Here is a 23,397-nt window from a genome sequence, read left to right as displayed (position 1 = left end):
AGTCACCAAGGATGAATGAAAACTTAGTTCTAAAGTATGATTTGGCAAGTACCTGAGGCCACCAGACAGAGTGAACAGTGAACACCAATTGGTGAAAGAATAATAAAGCAGAGTGCCAGTGACTAGCAAAGCAAGTCATTTTCCAGGAATAGACTATAGGGAAAATATGAAGCAATGACCAAAGATGAGATTTTAGATGACCTCGTAAAGAATTTGGACTTCAGTTTGTAGGAATTCAGGAGAGCACAGTTCCATGTTTCCATTCTAGGAACATGTCCTTGGGGGTGAGACAAATGATGAATTGCAGAAGAAATAAAATAACTGCAAGAGACTATAGAGAAAAGTGGAACAGTGTGAAAGATAATGTGGAAGTCAAGCGATAGTTAAACATTAATTAAATAGTGCTTTCCAACTGTATCTGATAGCAGAGATAGTTCATAAGTCAAAAATGATTTTGAAACACCCCATTTAGATGAAGATGTAGGTAGTTTTTCTATATCTATAAAGTTTTTCTTCTTTCCCCTTCTCTGCAGAAGGGGAAAGAAGAAAAAAATTAAAAGATTCAGTTTATACTTTTTTTTTAAATTCAAGAATAAGAGTTCTGGACTATATATAATTGTATATATATATGTATATATATAAAACATCTATAATTGTTATAACATTCTGATAAAATGGTTGCATAAAAATGCTTCCTAAAGTATGTCCAGGCCCATCTAGGACTCCATTCTTTTCCCATAGAAAAACTGTTTTGATTTTTAATATTGTTCAGCAATAAATTGGAAAATATGTCAATAAGTGCTGTCACTATCAAAAGCCAACATGAATTTTAAAAGATTTCTAAAAAACTAAAAAGCTTTCAACAATTAAAAAATAAATTTCAGAGTTACTACAGAATTTTATAGGTCTGGCAAGGGGAATTGGAACCCTAAATCTTACTACCAAAAGACTTTCTAATATGTTTTTTTAATCTTGGCTCTATGTTTTATTTTTCTCTACTTAAATCTACTCCTGTCTGTTCACCCTTCTCAGTTGCTTTATATTGAGTAGCTTTGAATTTGCAATCCTTTTTGAAGGAGCACTGCTTATTGGTCTACGTGATTGTTAAACATCAAACATAAAAATCTCCAGCTTTCTATAATTTTTTAAATCACAATAATGGTTAAAAACATCTAGGTAATAAAGTTAAACATGCAAGTGACTAACATTGAAATATAGTTCATTTATTTTAATGTATTAACATTATGTTGACTTTGTTCCCAAGACTGTGAAAATGCTGAAACTATAAAGAAACTTGATACATTTAGGTTTATATTTTATTAGACTTCTTATATACAAATGTGATATATCACAATGAATGCAATAAACTTTTAGTTTATACTTTTACCAGGAAAAAAACCGATCCTTTAGTCTTAATTTGTTTTATTTCTATATAAATTTTCATGAATTTGTATTGTAATTAACATCAAGCAGATGTCAGTTCTCTTATCCTGATGGTAGAAAAAAACAGCAGAATAAAAAGAGTTATTTTAGAAAAGTTTATAAAAGAGTATTCAGATTTCATGAAAATAAACCAAAGAAGTAAAAATTGGGGGTGACCATACAGATATGAAAATACATCTTTAAGTTAATACATATAATAAAATATTAAAATAAAAATTCTAAAATATATTGGAGAGAGTCAAAGTTAAATGGAAGACACCAACTTAATAATGTCCATCTGGTTTTGAGCTTATAAAATAAATAAGTCCATATTTTAGGGACCAGAGTGATAATACAATGGGTAGGGTACTTGACTTGCATGTAATTGAGCTGGGTTCAATCTTGGGCACTCCATATTATTTCCCAAGCACCACCAGGTGTATCCCAGAACATAGAGCCAGGAGTAAGCTGAGCACCACCACATGCAGCCAAAAACCAAAATAAAATATGATATTTTACTTATGTTTCTCATTTTATATAGAGTATTACAAAGAATTTTAATCTATATATGCATTAGTTATGGTTTTATGTAAGATATAAATTGTAATTGCAAAAAATGTTTTATTAACTCAGTATTGTGTTCCATATTTTGTGTCGAATATACCATCTTGCAGGTTTGGTTAAAAATGCCTAGAGCTTTTTGAATGAAAAAAATAAGTTGTACAAATACAAAGAAGTTCTTTGAAAATTTTATGTTGGTAAATGCCTGCAAATATATATATATGTATATATATGATAATAGATACACAAAGAAACATGTGAGGAGAATTCTTAATGCTTTTGACATCATCTTCAGAATCTAGTTAATATGCTGTCCTCAGAGAGACTAAAGAAAGAAAAGCAGGTTGCATTGGTTTGTGCCTGTTTGAGTTGTAGAACTACATTATTCACTGTAATGATAATCGGATGTGTCTGTCCAGATTTATGGGTGCACATGCAGATAATCAACTTCTCAAATGCTTCTGTAATGGGGGCATATGGTAGTTGAAAATGTCCTAACAGTTGGGCAGCTGATACGAAAATAATGGGATTTCTAAGTGCTAAGCAGCACCATTTCCATTTCTCAATATGGAATGGTTATAAATTAACCTAATATTTGGACATATAATATGTTTAATTTATTATTACATACCCTCTAAATATTCATACAAAGCAATTTTTATCAATAAAAAAGACAAGTTTTTATATGAAAAAGGATGATTTCTTTCTATTCTGTTTTAAACTTTATTATAATTTTTGGAGTGTTTTTATTTATTTATTTTTAATTTTTTTATTGAATCACCATGAGAACAGTTACAAAGCTTTCAGGTTTAAGTCTCAGTCATACAATGATCAAACACCCATCCCTTCACCAGTGCATATTTTCCACCACCAAAGAACCCCAATATACCCCCATGCCACCCATCCCCTCTTGCCTGTGAAGCAGATGATTTCCACTTAACTCTCTACTTTGATTACATTCATTATTTCGACAAAAGATGCACCTTTATTATTTGGAATTTCTCCCAACAATCAAAATTGATGAAAAGTCATCATGAAATAATTTGTTTTCTATTGCTGGTTATGAAGACCATGTGATGTCACATGGCCGAAGTAGCATGGTCTTCCTAACCAGCAATAGAGGTAGCGGCCACGCAACTTTGGATTTCTGATATTTTACTAATTAAGTCTGGAGGGATTTCTGCCAAAAGCAGAATAGTTTTGAGATTGGTTGATGTGCCTCTGGGTCCATGGCTGTGCCAGTGAGCCACTCTTGAGGGGCAACTCATGGTCTCGGCAGGGCAAGAAGGACATACCGGTTCTGCCCCCCCCCCCCATCCCATGAGGCCGCAGTTGCCCATCACTGGCTACTACCTGGCTGTCTAATGAGCTCTGAGGCCATGGCCACCAGGCCTGGGGGAGAGGGGTGAATGGCAGAAAAGGCAGATGCCCTTTCCCTCCCGGGGGGGGGGGAGGGGGGGAGAGACTGATTTTTTTTTTACAGCACATATAAACAGTGTCAGAAAGTACTTGGAGATGACAAGCTATGAAGTTGTCTCTGTCTGTCTGTCTGTCTGTCTAGATCTAAAATCCTAATATTTTCCAGTTAATATATCAGAAATGGGCTGGAGCGATAGCACAGCAGTAGGGTATTTACCTTGCACACTGCTGGACAGCCAAGCCAGGTTCCATTCCTCCACCCCTCTCAGAGAGCCCGGCAAGCTACCGAAAGTATCTCGCCCGCACGGCAAAGGCTGACAAGCTACCCATAACGTATTCAATATGTCAAACACAGTAACAACAAGTCTCATGATGGAGACATTACTGGACCCGATTGAGAAAATCGATGGACAACGGGAGGACAGTGTTACAGTGCATATCAGAACATTGAAGATTTGGCCTAAATAGAGCATTTTCTGAGTATGCCAATTATTGGTCATTTAGCTCAGTTGGTTCCACTATCTATTTAAAAAACAAAGTTAAAATGCTAAATGATTCTATAGTCTCACAAATCAGTTATTGCTCTTTCAATTACTATAACAAAAATAAATTGTGACTTTGGAAGAATTGAAATGATCATACTGTGGACGGGGTGTTTGTTTCTCAAGTAACCAACCCAGGTTGGATCCCAAGCACCACATTTGGTCCCTTGAGCTCAGATCCAGGAGTAAGATCTGAGAACATTTTAGTGTGATCCCCAAACAAAGGAGCAAACAAAGAAAATTAATGTGTGTAACAACTTTACTATAAAACCACTTATTTGGGGTTGGAGCCAAAGCACTGCGGGTAGGGTGTTTGTCTTGCACGCAATTGACCCGGGTTCGATCCCAGTATCTTATATGGTCCCCCAAGCACCACCAGGAATAATTCCTGAGTACAGAGCCAAGAATAATCCTGAGCATCGCTGGGTGTGACCCACAAAGCAAAACAAGGAAACAAACCAAAAAAGCCCACTTATTCTCACTACTTAATGATAAAGGGAAGAAATGACACATTCGAAATCCTGATGTAGGCCAAACTGAAGGGGTATGTGTGCAGCTTGCCTTTGCAAAACTGGTTTTGTAGAGTTTTTTTCCTAAACAGCCCTTGCTTGGGGCTTATGTTTTAAGAGACTGTTGCTTGGATGGTGAACTTTGAACTTTTGGTGGTCTTTCAGATTCCTATCACAGCCTTTTGTTGATAAAGTGTTGCCTGTCCTCAGGGGGCCCTGCGTTCTCTGGGCCAATCTTTTTTTTTTCTTTTTAGAGAAAGGAAAACATTTTTATTGATAAGAGATTTTTTTCTTTTTTTTTGTTATTGACTTTATTTTTAATTTTTATTAGTGAAACACCATGAGGTACAGTTGTAGACTTACAAATTTTTGTGCTTGGGTTTCAGTTATACAATGATCAAGTACCCATCCCTCCACTAGTGCTCATTTTCCACCACCATGGGTCCCAGTATCCCTCCCACCCCACATTTCCCACATCCCACCCTGCCTCTGTGGCAGAGCATTCCCTTTTGTTCTCTCTCTCTCCTTTTGGGTGTTGTGGTTTGCAAAAGAGGCATTGAGTGACAATCAGGTTTGGTCTATAGTCTACTTTCAGCATGCATCTCCTATCCTGGAAGGATCCTCCCAACACCCTTTATTTGGTGCACCCTTCTCTATCTGAGCTCCCTTTGCCCCTAGCATGTGTGGCTGACCTCCAAGCCATGGAGCAAAATTCCTGGTACTAATCTCGGCCACTCTTGGGTGTTAGTCTCCCATTTTGTTACTTTATGTTCCCCAGATGAATGCAATCTTTCTATGTATATCCCTCTCTTTCTGACTCATTTTGCTTAACATGATACCTTCCATGTAGTACCACGTGTATGTAAATTTCATGATTTCATCTTTTCTAACAGCTACATAGTACGTTAGTTTCAGGTGAACTCTCAACAGGCCACACTTCCGAAATCCTGAAAAATTTCTGTTCTATGGCTTTAAGGTTACTTTAGGGCTGATAATAATGTAACTTCTCTATATTGATTGTGTAACTTCTACAGAAATGCTGCCCTTTTTACCTGCCTTCTTCAGCATCACTATCTGTCTGAAGCATTGTTAAATGTTGCGTGACTATACACACACACACACACACACACACACACACACACACACACACATGAGGAAGTATGGCTGCCACTGTTTATCACAGTGTCTTAAAGGACAACTTCTCTTTCCTGTGCTAGACAAAGGTTTAGCAATTAAGTGTCTTGGTATCTTTTCTCCCTATCATTTTGATGATAAAAATGTCAGTTGAAGAATTGGTTAAAACCCAATTTCTCGGCCTGTTTAGTAAAATTTCTGCCATTTGACAGTTAACTTAGACTTGTTCATTTTCCATTTTCTTTACTATAGCTATCGATCACAAGGTTGTGATGACAAGTAGCTAGGATTACATGCTTGAAGAATCCCTTGATCCAAAGCCTACTGTTTATGGGTGAACTCAGGAGTAAAGAACTAACCAAAATAGAGAGGATTGTGGGGACACCATGCCTACTCTCTGTCATATATTTACCACCTTAAAATAAAGCAAGCACACTGCTTGCTGGCGGGAGAGATCTTGAGCACAGAGCCAAGAGTAGCCCCTGAACACCAACACCAGGTGTTGCCCAAAAAACAAGGAATGTCCAAAGCTGAATAGTATATCACAAAGAAAGTGAGGGTAGGATGCTATTGGGGAGAAAGGAGGTCCACAGAATAAATGGAACTAAATCAGTTTGTACCTAGAGCTATGTATGAGTCTATTCATGAAAACACATGGTACGTGTTATGGAAAGAGACATTTTATTTGTACTTGCTTCTACAAAATAATGAAACAAAAATAGGAACATATTTTACTTATATTCCTCATTACAAGTTTAATGTCATAGATATAAATATCACTTTAAACAAGTATATGCAGCATAGAATTTCTTGCATGGATGTGCTTCATCTACACACCTAGTCATCTGATAATGAAGGAACCCACATATATGTGTGTGATTACATCTGTGTTACTAGTGAGTAACATAAATATATACATACACATATATGTGATGTATATCGTATAAACACACGTGTTTTATTCCTTTAATATCCAGCTAGAATATGAAGTCATTCATTCTGTCTTTGTTTTTAATTAAGGACAAAAGGAAAAGTCTAGCTTATTGGTGCCCATCTGGTCTAAGATGTCTCATTTTACATTTATTCTAAATGATAGCGTGTTGGTAATGTCTTTCCCAGGAGAAGAAGTTGACAGGCAGCTGTGCAGAGATGCCATCTTCCCCATCCCTGTCGCCTGTGATGCTCCTTGCCCCAAGGACTGTGTGCTCAGCATGTGGTCTGCATGGTCCTCCTGCTCACACACCTGCTCAGGGAAAACCACGGAGGGAAAACAGATCCGAGCGCGGTCCATCCTGGCCTACGCGGGTGAGGAAGGTAAGGTCACCTGGGTTCCTTTCAGAAGTCAGCACATACATTTTGTTTATCTAGCCTGGATACAAATTTTTCCACAAAAATCAACCAGCAGAATCGCAGCCAGCCTAGGAGATTTAATATCTGTTGACATATCAGGCAGCCTTTTACTTGTCCAAAATTTGTCTCAAAATAGAACCTTAATTAAAGGGAAAACATTTTTAAAAGTGAATTCACTTTACCTTTTCTCCCTTCTAATAGTTCAACTTATTTCCAAAGTGTTAGACCCGTGACAAGGTGTGAAAATGACTCTCAGAACTCCAGATGTTCAGATTCTATTAGTTTTTTCTCTCTTTACAGAGTCAGTTTTTCCCCCATTGAAAGTACATTTTACCTTCCTATAAGTAGACACATATATTCCATAATAAAGTTGGGGGAAAACATAAACATGGCTATAGTTTGACTGAAAAGTACATAGCTTTCCTGCTATTCAGGTTTTTAAATGTTACTCCTGAGATCAGTCTGATTTTTAGATTTGTAAAATTCATAGATTGTGCATACTTTTAAGATGTGTTGCTCCCAAATCACTTTTCTCTTTAGTATATATAAAGCATGTTTTGTCACATATTCATAACTCATATATGCAAGCTTTATTATTGAGAGCTCTGGACTCTTGGTAATTGTCTCTTACGTGTATATCCAAGTACGGATTTGGCCTCTGTGTCACAGGTTGATAAAATGTCATACTTAATCTTGTCATACTGGAAGCTACATAGGAATAAGGAAAGCATAGAAGTAAATCAAGGTCTATCACATTATGCCTTGTTTGTCTCAAGAATAGTGGTGTTTGTTATTTAAGTATTATCAAGCTAAATTACAATTGTCATTCATAGTTAGCATTGAGAAATGATTTCTATCTTCAGTTAGCATATGCTTTGCCATATAATCTCCCTGATCTGTGTGCATGTGTGCTGTAGAGGAAGAAATCCACGAGGTCACACATGCAGCATATATTAACCCACAATCCCATCCCCCCACATAATAGTTTTTGGAGACATTGACAGGTTGCGTGTATATTATTTTTCATGCATGTATCATTTCTGTGATCAAACAAATTGTATTATTCTTTGATCTTAAAACTTGTTTGTATTCTGATTTAACAAAACTTGTTAGCTTTGTATCAATACACATGCATAAAAATATAACTATTAAAGTATGAGAGATTTTTATCTGCTTCTAAAAAAATCAACTTCTGGGGAAAATTCGGATTTTCTTTCGGGTGTCCAAAAGCTTAACATCATCTATTTGATAGAAAATTAGGTGTGTCTATATATTGAATCCAAAAGAAAAATTGAATATTTTAGAGGGGGAATGATATTCCTTGACTTTTCATACAGTAAGTATAACCTTGCATATATTATATTCAGACTTCAGTCCCTATCAGTTCAAATTATGTCTTAGGTTTCATTAAAATTAGATCTGTGGTCACCCTGCTTCTTGTAAATCCATTATATTCTGCAGATACTTGGTGTGTAACTAGTAACGAGTGACTTTTCGCCCCATGAGTCACATATCAGGGAATTTGCTTTGCTTGCAGAACTCACCAGATCATTATTTCTAAAGACAGGATGCTTCACACTGAAAGGTCATGAAATGCTTCAAAAGCAAAAATTTATGAGTGCTTTTTGATATGTATCATCCATTTAGTTCCAAAGAGTAGTACTTTGATAATTTTAAATAAGTCAAGTAGCTCTTTCATAAGCAAGGTATACTGGAAAATTATAGATGTTTACATAGTAAATCACAAATTCATGAATTTGCAGTGTAATTTTAAATGGAAAACACAGTGGAAACCCTACCAATAGCAAATCTACTACTATTTGTTTCTGTTAACGATAGTAAAAGTCTCATGTGTTAATGTGAAAATGCTTAATGAAATCCTTCAAAAACTATTTAATTTTTACTATTTGCTGGCCATTAAAAGATATTTTTCTTCTAAAAAGTAAGTGATAATTATGAGATATTTATTTTTGTTTTTTAGATCAGATTTGTTGATATAACTTTGGTTTACAAAAGTATAGAAATTTATATGGTCTAGGGGACAGTATTACTCATCACAAAAGGGCAAATGGCCCTCCATCACACTCTGGGACAAACTTTGGTAACCTCAGTTTTATGAGCAGAGTGTAAGGGTTCAAATTCATTGTACATTACTTATTTCTCCTTTGTTTTTTATTTTTCTTCCCACAGACCTCATATGAATGAGATCATCTAGACTTTGCCATTCTCCTTCTGGTTTATTTCATTTAGCGTGATCCCTTCCAGTTCTATCAATGCTGATCAAAAAATGAGCTTTTATCTTTTCCTGGTGCTAAGTAATAATCCATTGTATATATGTACAACATCTTGATCCATTCATCTATCATTCAATCAGATACTTTTCAGATCTTGGCTATTTATAAATACCATACTAATGAATATAGGTGTACATATTCATTTCAACTTAGTGTTTTTATGTTCTTAGGAATTTTTGTATCGTATCGGAGAGCCCGGCAAGCTACCAAGAGTATTCGATATGCCAGACACAGTAACAACAAAGTCTCCAATGGAGATGTTACTGGGCCCGCTCGAGCAAATCGATGATCAACGGGAGGGCCTTTACTTTACTTTACTTTTATGGTGGTTCTAGTTATAATTTTTTTCCAAAACTCTATATTATTTTTCATAGGTAGAGAACCAATAATGAATAAGAGTTCCTTTTCATCCACATCCTATTCAATATTTATTTCTAACCTTATTTTTCTAAAATTTTTCCCACTTAAAAAAATTGAAAAATTAATTACAGAGATATACTCATTTACAAAGTTGTTCATGATTGGATTTCAGTCATATAATGTTCCAACACCAGTCCCTTCACCAGTGTAGTTTTCCCACCACCAGTGGTCCCAGTTCCTCTCTGCCTCCCATCCCACCACCTGCCACTATGGCAAGCACTTTTCTTCTCTGTCTCTCTGTCTCTGTCTCTCTGTCTCTCTCTGTCTTTCTGTCTGTCTGTCTGTCTCTCTCTCTCTCTCCATCTCTCTCTCTCTCTTTTTGGGCCTTATGATTTGCAATACAGATAAGGAGAGGTTATCAGGTATATCCTTTTACCTGTGTCCTTCACCCCTCACACACACACACACACACACACACACACACACACACACACACACCTGTGGCAAAGTTCCAACCATTGACCTGTCCTCCTGGTCCCTATTTACCCTCACTTTGGATATTGTTCTCATATTACATATATATGTATATATGTGTATATATTTATACATATATTTACCCCACAAATGAATTCAGTCAATCTATACCTGTTGCTCTCCTTTCACTCATTTCACTCAACATAATACACCATGTCAATCCATTTATAAGCAAATTTCATGATTTCCTTCTTCCTAACAGTGACATAGTATTCCATTGTGCAGATGTAGCATAGTTTACATTCAGTCATTCGTTCTCAGGGACTTGTTTCTGACCTTTTGTGATACAGAGCATTCTCATTGGTGTATGGTGATATCTGTTTATTGCTTCCATCTTCAGTTACCTGACAATCAGTGATAATGAGCATTATGGGATGGGAACATTTTATGCAGTGCTCAGAAGGTTCAGGATTATTCAGTCGCTACCAAATTCTGCTCATGTTGCTCATGTGTTGTAAGGAACTGTATTCAGAACCTCAACATGCTAGCATGCTCTCCAACCCACAGAGTATTTTTTATGCCCCGTTAATATTTTTCCCCCTCTGGAGAAAAGTCTTTTCAACAGTTCTCCTTGTTTTGAGGGTAGTCGTTTATTTTTCTATTGGTGAGCATTGTTATTTCTTTATCTTTGATATTAGCCCTTTATCAGATGTATGACAGGTGAATGTTTCTCCCATTGAAAAGAATGTTTTTCTGTTTTAGAAAGTTAATTTCAAAGTTCATAAACTTTAGTTTAATGCTATCCTATTGATTTGTTTATGCTTTAATTTTTCTTTGACAATGCAGTAGAATGTGCAAAGACACCACTGAAAGCAATGATCTAAAGTGCTTGTATATGTTCTCTCTCATATGTTTTATGAATTCAAATCTAATGTTCAAGTTTTTTATTAATTTTGAGTTAATTTTTGTACATGGTGAGAGATGGTGGCTCAATTTCATTCTTTTGCATATAGTTGTCTACTTTTCTTTTCTTGGCATTTTGGGTCACACACAGCAATGCTCAGAGGTTACTCTTGGCTTTACACACAGAAATTACTCCTGGCAATATTTGGGGGAACATATGGGATGCTGGGGATTGAACTTGGTCAGCCACATGCAAGGCAACATCCTAGCTGATGTACTATCACTCTGGCCTCTATAGTTATCTATTTTTTTATACTAAAAATTAGCATCCTTTTGAAAAAAACAAAATTTTATTAAATCATCATGAGATAGTTACAAGCTTTCATGTTTGGGTTACAATCACACAATGATTAAACACCCATCCCTCCACCACTTTTTTTTAAATGTAGGAGTACTACTATTTATTCAGCCACTGATTAGCTGATTGAATTGGGCATAAACTCCACCTTACTTTCTTAAAATTTTTTATAATTTTATCTGTTGAATCACCGTGAGAGCAGTTACAAAGCTTTCGGGTTTAAGTCTCGGTCATACAATGAAACAACTGTACCTTCACCAGTGCCCATTCTCCACCAACAAAAACCCCAGTGTACCCCCATCTCACACCCTCCCCCTACCTGTGGGGCAGATGATTTCCACATTACTCTCTTTCTACTTTGGTCACATTCAATATTTTGACACCACACCCACCATTATTATTTGGGATTTTACCGCAACACTCAGATCTGCTGAAAAGGCAATAGTAGATTATTTGTTTTATATTGCTGGTTAAGAATAACATATGATGTTGTGTGACTGCAGTAGTGGCCATGTAATTCTGAAATTTCGAAATTTTAACAATTAAATCTGGAGGGATTTCTGCCAAAACCTGCTGGGTTCTGGAATTTGTTCCTGAGTCTCTGGGATCATGGCCGTTAAGCAGCTTGATCAGGAGCCAGAAAGGCTGTTCATGGGCAGCAACTTAGGGTCTCCTTGGGATGGGGAGGAAAAGGCCAGCTCCACCCCCATCCCATGCCTCCAGTTATATAGCTGAGCCCCAGGTGGTTTGTGGGTGTCTCCCACAGACCTAACTTTTGGCCGTTTACTTTCTTGGTAAACTTTGCCCCAAGTTTTTGGGGTCTGGCCAAAGGCACAGCAGCAATTTTGGGGTATCTGGAAGTCTGAAGACTCCATCAGGCTGCTGGTGCACTCACCTCACAGGTAAAGATTGACCTGCTGGTGGCACCATACCCTCACTTCTGTTCTTTTGAATGTGTGTCAGTCTCTGTGGTGTGAGATGATATCTCATTGTTGTTTTGATTTGCATCTCCCTGATGGCTAGCTATGTGGAGCATTTTTTATGTGCCTTTTGGCTATTTGTATTTCTTTTTTGAGGAAACTTCTCTTCATTTCTTCTCCCCATTTTTTGATGGGGTTGAAGGTCTTTTTCTTGTACAATTCTACTTGTGTCTTTTATATCCTGGATATTAATCCCTTATTAGATGGGTATTGGGTAAATATTCTTTCCCATTCTGTGAACTCTCTCTGTATTTTAGTCACTGTTTCCTTTGAAGTGAAGAAACTTCTCAGTTTGACGTAGTCCCATATGTTTATTTTTGCTTCCACTTGCATGGTCAGTGCTGTTTCATCCTTAAAGATGGTTTCAGCTTCAGTGTCATGGAGAGTTCTGCCTACATTTTCGTCTATGTACCTTATGAATTCATGTCTGATACTGAGGTCTTTAATCCACTTTGATCTGATTTTTGTGCCTGGCATTAGAAAGAGTTCAGAGTTTATGTTTTTGCAGGTAGCTATCCAGTTTTCCCAGCACCACTTGTTGAAGAGGCTGTCCTTGTTCCAATTCACATTTCTTGCTCCTTTGTCAAAGATTAAGTGGTAATATATTTGGGGGCCTGTGACAGAATATTCAACTCTGTTTCATTGGTCTGCAGGTCTATTTCTAGCCCAATACCATCCCGTTTTAACTACAACTGCTTTGTAGTACAGTTTGAAGTTGAGAAAGGTGATGCCTGCCATCTTCTTTTTCCCAAGGATTGTTTTAGCTATTCGTGGGGGTTTATTGTTTCATATGAATTTCTGGAGTGTTTTGTCTATTTCTCTGAAAAATGTCATGGGTATCCTGATAGGGACTGCATTAAATTTGTATAGTTCTTTGGGCGGTATTGCCATTTTGATAAGTTATCTACTTTTCTCCAAATATTTTATTGTAGAGCTTTTCCTTTCTTTATTTTATTTCTTTTTGTTGTTTGTTGTGATATTAAGGATCAGATTGAGGGCCTCACACATTATCCATATCCCAGTCCTTCTTCTCCATCTTATGTTCTTGCCTCCTTATTATAAACTTTATGTCCTTATATCTAAGCATTTGTTTCTAAGCCCTCAACACTATTTGTTGGTTTTAAAATGTTTTCCTGCCAGTTCAATAACTTTAGAATTCTACCCAAGGATAAGTATTTTAAACATACCCCAAGAATTAGTGCCTTACCCATTTTCTGAGTGTTTTTAAATTTCTTCAGTCAGAAACAATGATAACCTTAAAGGTTAGAACAGCATTAGGAACAGAAGTATACTAGAAGTACACTAGCTTAAAGAACAGTATTTTTTAATTTAGGAGCTTCTGCTTCAGTGTTGGGAACATTCTAAGGCAGTCAATATTCATGACATGTCTCAGCCTTGAAACTCCACATGAAGATATACTCCACAGTTCTCATGTCAAAAAAAATATTGAGGAACCAAAATCCTGATTTAAAATCATTTAAAATTATAAGTTAGGACACTGTAGCACTGTAACACTGTTCTCCCATTGTTCATTGATATTCTCGAGTGGGCACCAGTAACTTCTCCATTGTGAGACTTGTTGTTACTGTTTTGGGCATATCAATTATGCCATGGGAGCTTGCCAGGGTTTGCCATGTGGGAGGGATACTCTCAGTAGTTTGCTGGGATCTCCGAGAGGGACAGAAGAATCAAACCCGGATTGGCCGCATGCAAGACAAATGCCTTACCCACTGTGATGTCACTCCAGTCTACATTTAAAATATTTTAAAATAATTAAACTCCAGAGGCCATAGCAATAATGCAGTTGGTAGAGCATTTGTCTTACACTCTGCTGACCCAGGTTTGATCCTAGGCACCCCACATTGTCCCCTAAGCCCTTCCAGGATTGATCCCCTGAGCACAGAGTATGCCCTAAGTACTGCTGGGTGTGGCTCCCAATAAATAAATAAATAAATACATCTATTTTTTCATCTAGAAAGGAATTATGTCATTTTTAATACTGATATTTTCTTATCAAAGCAGGACATATAATGATGACTCAAAGTTGAAATAGAAAGATTCTAGCTATTGGTCTTAGCCTTAACTGACAGTCTTATGGTGGGTGGCAGGGGAGAGCATATGTATTTCTAGAGGACTATATCTGGAACTAGAAAGATTGTAAAAAAGACGCTAAGATATATGCCTTCCCTGTGGCAGACCCAGTTTCATTCTCAGGCACCACATGTTCCCATGAAGCTTTAACAGGTATGAATCTGGAGATGCCCCAAGTACTCAGGGCAGCCTGGGCAATCCCAATGACCACAGAGTCCAAACAAAACCACCTTCCTGGAACCTTGCATTGAACCACCAGCCTCATTGGCTGAGAATGGCCAGGAGTGACCCCCAAGGCCTCTGAGACCACTTCTCTCCTTCTTAAAAAGACATATTTAATTTAGTCCCCATTCAGTAGACAAAAATTCCTTTCCATTATTAAAGTATTACAACTTGTATTATTTCTTAATTTCTATGAACAGAATGAGAGATTAGAATAGCACTTTTTCTTTTTCATACTGTATTTACTTTTCCCATTCCTTTCCTTTCCTTTCTGGATTCTTTCTGGCACTCCTTGAATATTTTATCTAAAATTTCGTTAGGTAGAGCCACACATTTTGGGCATCTAGGCCAGAAGCTGAGGAGGAAGTGGTGTTTCATAGTAGACTGCAGATGCCAAAGCTTGCTGCAGTGGAAAGCTCATCTCCAGAGGAATGAGGCAATGTTTACAATATATACATTCAGCACTCAGGTTGTGGTTTAGTTTTCCAACAAAAGAACTAGAGTTTTTTGGAAAGTTGACTTAGTCCAGACATGGGACATGAAAGCTACAAGAATAGGCCTGACCTGACCCTGAGTGACGAGAGATCAATCAAGGGAGAAATGCATAGACATTTTTAGGAAGCAATTAGCAGTAACCCAAAGATATATGTAGAGCTCTTTCTAATATGGATATCCCAGGAGGTCACTCCCAGATACTGTCCAGGTGAGCATAGGTCTCTTCCCCATGGTATATGCTCACTATACACAGAAGTACACCCTTTCCACTGTATTGGAAATCAAGCCAGGTCTCAAGTCTACCCCTGCATTTTCATCTCTTGCTCCTCAAAGTCCTCTGGATAATGGATGATGATTGGAGAGAAAAATCATACAGGGAAAAGTTATTAAAAAAAAACCCACAAATAATTCAGGACAAAAGTCGAATAAGTCAAGCAAAAAAGAATTCAGCACTGTAGCAGCTACCCACATGTGGGGTGTCAAAGTCAGGTGGGGTTGATGTGGAGTGGCCTAGCAAGGCTGTCGGAGTATGTTCAGGGTACTGAATAATCAGTAAAGCCTGAACAGCAGTAAGGGCTGTACGGATGAGAGTGGTCATAGTGAGGTCCAGTTATTAAAAATAATTGTGTTTTATTACTGGAGAAGATTGCAAGTATATTAAAAAAAACTAGAATAAATCCAGTTGCATTGAGTTAAATTGAAAGTTATTTAAAACTGGACTTTATTGTTGCATTTATAAATATAAATATGCATATTATATGTAGTAAGCATATGTATATTTATGGATATTTTTGATCTAACTGCTGAAAAGATTCAAGACCCATAAGAAATGACAATGTATACAATATATACATCAGCACTCAGGTCTTGGTTTAGTTTTCCAATAAAAGAACTAGAGTTTGTTGGAAAGTTGACTTACTCCAGAGATGGGATATGAAAGCTACAAGAATAGGCTTGGAAGATCTTGTGTCAGAAAGGAAGAAAGGATTGAACATGTCAAAACATGACAGAAGGTTCTCCCTATATAAATGTGTGAATTATATTAATTTCAAAATAATAATAATAGATCAAAAGTCTATACTTTGTGTGAATATAATTGTATTGTTTGAATATTTGATGAGCATTAAATTTGATCTCAGATATTCCACTAATGAAAATTCTGACACCACCTTGACCCAGTGATAAAAGTTTGTATCATTGATAATGGAACAAATAAAAATCATGTATTCCTGTTGTGATTAGAACATGGATGACACCATGTCTGTGGCAACCTTAAAAAATAATATTATAGATTTTAATCATGAGAAAATATCTGACATGCCCAGTTTAGAAGCATTATATAAAATAAATAACCTTTAATCTTCAAGAGTATCTAGATTATGAAAATCAAAGAACTATTGAACAATTATTCCAGTTGAAAGAGATTAATGAAACAACATTTAAATACAACACTGAATTCCAAATTAAGGTTTTTTTTTTCTATAGTGGACATTTTGCAACAGGTTACAAGCTCAAATAGGTAGAAGCTTATATGAAAATAATTCATTAGTGTTAATTTTCTGATTTCCTGATCTTGAATATTGATTGCATTTCTGTGTAGAAAAAAATGCCCCTTGGGGCCGCAGTAATAGTATAAAAAAAGGCATTTGCCTTGCTTATGACTGACCTGGGGTCAAACTCAAACACCTTATATTGATCCCTGAGCATGCCAGGAGTAATTCCTGAGCACCGCAAGTGTGCCACCAAAACCAAAAAAATGCTCTGATACAAGCACTATACACTAAAGTATTTTGAAAAATTATGTGTCATTTCAACTATTTTTCCCAAATATTCTATATTATACCCTTAATTTTATATTAGTTTAGAAATTAAAACATAAAGTAGAAAAAAATTATTACAATGTCTTCACATTCCGACTTGAGTAACTTTATTAACCTACTGTCAGTAGTACACAAAAAAGTCACAAAACAATTGTAATGTTTTTAACTTCTCACTGAAATGTCATTTGGAAACCATTTGACAAATGATAACAACTGGAATTGCTTTAGAACTGTCTTGTTTATATACTAGACAAATTAAGATATTTCATACTTAAAATAAAAAAAATTATGTTTTCATGTGCATGCATATGCATGTATATTTGCATGTATATATTTTTTACCTCCTATATTTTCATTTCTGGCTAAATAAAACTATTGATTTGCTTTGTAAGCTTATGATAACTTGTGGTTAAAAAAAAATCTCGCTGGAAAGAAAGATGGCGGCCGCACGGGAGCCTTGTGGACAGCAGGTTTGAGCCGGGCTCGGCGGGAGCGGCGGGGACCTCATGGGAAGGGGGGCTTTGTGGGCCATCCCCCACGCCCCACCGAGGTCGCCAGCTGCCCCCCACGAGCGGCTCTCCGGCACGGCCACGACTCCAGGGCACAGAAACCAATCTCTTAACTATCTAACTTTTAATAGAAATTCTTCCAGGGTCAATAAGTAAAATAGCAGAAATTCAAAACCTATCGCGGCCGCGCGACATCATTTTATTCTTAAACCAAGTTGTAGAAAGCAAATCATTTCACAATGCTGTTTCAGCATATCTGATTGTGGGGGGTGGGTCGTAAACTCTAAACAATAATTGTGCATCTTCTATCGAAACAATCTATCTAGTCAAAGTAGATAGAGTATTAACTAGAACTCATCTGCCTCACAAGAATTGGGAGGGGTGGGGGGAGGTGGGGGTCTATTGGGGTTCGGGGTTAAAAATAAGTATTGGTAAAGGGAAATGTGTTTGATATTTACATGACTGAGACCTAAACCCGAAAGCTCTGTAACTTTTCCCACAGTGATTCAATAAATAAATAAATTATAAAAAAAAAAATCTCTCTTGTAAACCATAGCATAGGCGTCAAAGTCTACTTTAAAATTATGTGAAGTTCTAGAAGGAAGCAATTCTTTCACATAAGTTTCACATAATTTTAATATAAAAATAATAACCTGACTTTTATCAAATTTTAATTGATATTAGATTTGTAAGCTTCCCAGTTCTTTTTCCTTTTTTAGTACTGCTTGTCAGAATCTTATCCCATCAAAATCACATCATGACTCCTACCTTAACAAACTTGATTTAGGAAGAAAAAATTATTTTTAAACATTTTCCACAAGAATAATAACAACTTCTGTTTAGTTTTATTGTGCTAATTATCTTCATAGAGCAAGAAATTAGACGCTCTTTATTTTTACAAGTTCAGAATGACCTGATGTGTTACAACTTCATCAGCCAATTTTGAGAACCTTCGTGCCTATTTTATGCATGTAAAGAATAGATAGGAATTGAAGTAGAACTGTGCCAGTTTTTCTCAAGTAATTAATAGCACTCAAAAGTCATATTCACAGTACAGAATACTGAGAAGAAAAAAGATTTCTATTTTAACTTGTTCAGTTTTTACAAGTGATTTAAATACATGAGAATCAAAGCGAAGGTGCTAAAGGGATAGAACAGGAGTTAAGGTACATGCATTGCATGTGGCTGATCCTCATTTTATAACCACAGCGTAGTCTCTTGGGAGTCATAGAAAAAGAACTTACTGGGGCCGGAGCGATGGCACAGCTGGTAGGGTGTTTGCCTTGCATGCAGGCAACCTGGGTTCAATCCCCGGCATCCCATATGGTCCCCCAAGCACCTCCAGGAGTAATTCCTGAGTGCAAAGCCAGGAGTAACCCTGGGCATTGCTAGGTGTGACCCCAAAAAGAAAATTAAAAAATAAATAAATAAATAAATTAGCTTCTTAAAAAAAGAAATTATTTTTAGAAAAATTGAAATAAGGAAAATAGGAGGAGTTGGAGAGATAGTACAAGGGTTAAGGTGCTTGCCTAATATACTATGACCTGGGTTCAAGCCATGGCACTGCTTATGGTCTCATTAGCATAACTAGGAGTGGTTTGTGAGCACAGAGTCAGGAATAAGGACTAACTCCAGCTGGATATGGCCCCAAAAACAACAACAAAAAGTGGGGGGAAAAAAACAAAACACTGATATATCATCTCACACCAATGGCAGATACCAAAATGACAAAAGAGTATTGATAAGGGTAAGATGGAAAAGGAGGGGACTGTAGTGATAGCACAGTGGGTAGGGTGCTTGCCTTGCAGGCAGTCAACCCAGGTTTGATTCCCAGCATCCCATATGGTCCCCCAAGCACCGCCAGGAGTAATTCTGAGTGCAGAGCCAGGAGTAACCCCTGTGTATTACTGGGTGTGATCCAAAAATAAAATGGAAGAGGAGTCTTGTTTCACATTTGGTGGGAATATCATCTGGATAAGAATCTATAGAAAATAGTAAGAAAATTTCTGTAAAAACTAAGAACAGAGTTCCCATAAGATTCAGTGACATATGACAGCTTCCTTATCTTTGTTGCCATATGGCCAATTTCTTGGCATCAATCCAAAGAATCCAAAACATTAATCTGTAAAGATATGCATACCTATGTTTACTATAACACTGTTTACAATAGCCAAGTCTCGGAAACACCCAAATATCCAACAACAGATAAGTGGATTAAAAAGCTCTTATACCCATGGGTACATGATCATTGTATAACTGAAACCCAAGCACAAAAATTTGTAAGTCTATAACTTTACTTCATGGTGTTTCACTAATAAAAAAAAGTCCTTATAAATCTACATAATAGAATACTACTCAGCAATAAGAAAAGATGAAGTCTTGCCTTTTGTTGCTACATAAATGGAAATAAAGGATGTCCTAATAAGAGAAATAAGGCAGAAGGAGAAAGACAGATGCTGAATGATCTCACTTATACATAGAATATAAGGAAACAAGGCAAGGGAGGAATAAACAGTATCCAATGAAGACGAGACCTTAAATTCTGACTACTACGTTAAGATTTTGGGGCAGAGAGCATGACTCAACAGTGCTCAATGAGGCCTGAGTTTGATCCAAACACCGTAAAAAATAAAACAAAAATTAAAATTAAAAAAAAGGTTTTTAAACTGAGTTAGGGATAGGAAGTGGAAGGAAAGAGTTCCTATTCAAGTAATGGAGAACTACTGACACTTTGTGTTGATCAGGTCATGGAAACATTGTATCCTTAAAACATGCAAACATATATGCTCTTGTAAACCAATTTTACTTCAATAAATTGTATATATAATTGTTTTTTAAATTATAATTTATAATACACTGATAGGGCTGGAGCGATAGCACAGCGGGTAGGGTGTTCGCCTTACAAGCGGCCAACATGGCCGACCCGAGTTCGATTCCTCCGCCCCTCTCGGAGAGCCTGGCAAGCTACCGAGAGTATTGGATATGCCAGACACAGTAACAACAAAGCCTCCAATGGAGACGTTACTGGGCCCGCTCGAGCAAATCGACGATCAACGGGAGAGCCTTAATACACTGATAGCCATGCCAAGGCCACTTCCTTACCTTTGTTACCATCTTTGATGCTTTATTTCCCTTTGTGGACCCTGCAACACAGTTAACTCTATCAATAGCACTAATTCCCTAGTATATACATGTATGCTTGTCTTTTCCCTTTTAAGTAAAATTCTCTATTTTCTTCTTTTCCAAAACTCCTTATCAATCTGCCTACACTCAAAATTCACCTTGATTCCTCCTATCTGAGGCCTTTTTTTTTTTAATTTATTTATTTATTGAATCACTGTGGAAAAAGCTACAGAGCTTTCAGGTTTAGGTCTCAGTCATGTAAATATCAAACACATTTCGCTTTACCAATACTTATTTTTTACCACGAAGAACCCCAATAAAGCCTCACCCTCCACCCCTCCCAATGCCTGCGAGGCAGATGAATTCTAGTTAACACTCTATCTACTTTGACTAGATTCATTGTTTCGATAAAGGATGCACCATTATTATTTAGAGTTTACGACCCCCCTCCCAAATCAGACATGCTGAAAAAGCGTTGTGAAATGATTTGCTTTCTACAGCTGGGTTTAAAAGTTAAATGATGTTAAAATGGTTTTGGATTTCTGCTATTTTACTTATTAACCCTGGAAGTATTTCTATTAAAAGTTAGGTTTCTGTGCTCTGGAGTCGTGGCCGTGCCAGAGAGCCGCTCGTGGGGGGCAACTGGTTACCTCCGTCGGGCATGAAGGACAGACCAGAACGACCCCTTCCCATGAGGTCCCTGCCGCCCCCGACCCCCGGCTCAAACCTGCTGTCCACAAGGCTCCCGTGCGGCCGCCATCTTTCTTTCCAGAGAGGAGAGGGCGGGCCTTTTTTTAATTCCCCCAAAGTGAATGAATCATACTTTTAAATCTTCTTAAGACCTCTTTAAACATATTATGCCCAGGAATGTGCTTTTATATTTTTTCTTATTCCGTCTACTGCATTATAGGATTCTTTTGAGTGTCAGGAACTATCTCTAACTCCTGTGGTATTCCCATCTGTTTTGTACATTGAACTCAATACTTAATATTTGAAACAAGGTTCTTTTCTTTTGAATCCACCAACGAATTGTAAGGTCTTTAGTGCTATAATCAAGAAAAGTCACGTTTTGTATTTCTCACAAAGATTTCACATAATAATTGGTATTTCTAAATGAACTTGGATATTTATTTACAAAATACCCGGGTTAAAAAAATCTGTCTATGTTTGGAACAAGAATAAGCCTGATTATCATTTTTTAAATAGTTTTTTTATTGAATCACTGTGAGATAGACCCTTACAAAGTTGTTCATGATTAGGTTTCAGTCATACAGTCTTCCAACACTCATCTTTCCAACCAGTGTACATTTTCCAATACCTGCGTCCCCACTTTCCATCCCTAAACCTGATTATCTTAATATAAATATGTTATATTTATAAGAGAATTTTCAAATACATTCATTATTCACATTTTATCATATCTTTAGTACAGAAATATTCTTGTGTCTCAAATGAGATCATCCCATAAATAATAAATAAATTATATATTAAATCTGCTAATTTTTCTACCATAAAATTATTCCCCAAACAACATGGCAATGCTGCCAATGACTGATTACTCTAAGCATGCTTTGGAAATTGCCACATCATTATTATAATTAAGATTACGTTAGGGATTATCTGTGCAAATATCTTGCCAGCAGACCAAAACTGCTGAGGTGGCTTAAATGTAGATTGGGGCAAGAAAATAGATGGTCTTTATGTCTGTAAACTTAACAACCCTCTTGCAGTTCCTCAGCATGTTATGCTGATGTTGTAGAAGATTTTTCCTTATTTTTTTAAAAAAGCTAGCCAATTCTAACATTTTAAAAAAAGTACATTTAAGTCACGTTTTTTTAAAAAAAGAAATGAGGTGTGGTAGATCATTAATTTAACCATTAAATATAAAGGTATGATTAAAAAGGGTGTATTAAATGTACATATATAATGTCTATAACAAGCATATATGAGAGAGATAGGATTGGGTAAATCTAGAGCCTCGGGGGATGGCAATGAGAGTGCTCATTTACTGTTCCCCATCCAATTAGTATATTTTAAGATTGGTTCCTATTTAAATACTAACCTTCATTTCAGAAGCTGCCAGGGTCACCGAGCTATATGATGGAGGATAGGATATGAACTGAGACAGATGTTTTCACCTTCATGTAGCAGGGGACACTAATGAAATGCTGTTCAATGCAGTTATTCTGATGTTGATACTACATAAATGAGTCTAAATTGCAGTTAAATCCTCACATAGCTACATAGCATTTTTTTTTTTTTGCTGAAGAGAGGGTTGTCTCTTTTTTGTAGTTTGGTTATCAAGAGTATTAACATTTATATTAAATGTATAAAGTTACTATACCCCACCAACACTAATGTGCCCCAAACCCTCCACTATTGTCCTTATGTAACGTCTAGTCTTCATTGCCCCCATCTATACCCCCACTTACTTTTATTCTCCATTTTGGAACTCAAGTCCTATAAAGCACAAAATGTGATTTATCCTGTCACTGTCACTGTTCTCCTGTTGTTCATCGATTTGCTGGAGCGGGTCCAATAACGTCTCCATTGTGACACTTTTTACTGTGTTGGGCTTATCAAATACGTCACGGGTAGCTTGCCAGGCTTTGCTGTGCGGGTGAGATACTCTCGGTATCTTGCCGGGCTCTCAGAGAGGAGCGGAGGAATTGAACCTGGGTCAGCCGCATGCAAGGCAAATGCCCTACTCGCTATGCTATCGCTCCTAAGAAAGAGAATATTGGCTTTATGTGAGAGAGAGTATTTTGTTATAGCTACTGTATGATTTTCTGCATTACTAAGTAAAGGATTGTAATAAAAATCTTAGGGGA

General features: G+C 36.8%; 1 protein-coding gene across 2 annotated transcripts in view; it reads left to right on the top strand.

Annotated features, from left to right (window-relative positions):
* The window catches only part of THSD7A (thrombospondin type 1 domain containing 7A), a 486,579-nt gene that overhangs the window by 340,207 nt on the left and 122,975 nt on the right, over positions 1-23,397 (top strand). For both annotated transcript variants that reach the window (XM_056118708.1, XM_056118707.1), the window contains exon 7: positions 6,707-6,901. In XM_056118708.1, coding sequence (XP_055974683.1) covers positions 6,707-6,901 — 195 coding nt within the window. The remainder of the gene's footprint in view (positions 1-6,706; positions 6,902-23,397) is intronic.

Source organism: Sorex fumeus, unplaced genomic scaffold, assembly GCF_029834395.1.
Source record: "Sorex fumeus unplaced genomic scaffold, SorFum_2.1 ptg000037l, whole genome shotgun sequence".
NCBI lineage: Eukaryota > Metazoa > Chordata > Mammalia > Eulipotyphla > Soricidae > Sorex > Sorex fumeus.
The sequence above is the reverse complement of the archived record's forward strand: the minus strand, read 5'-3'. Positions and strand labels throughout refer to the sequence as shown.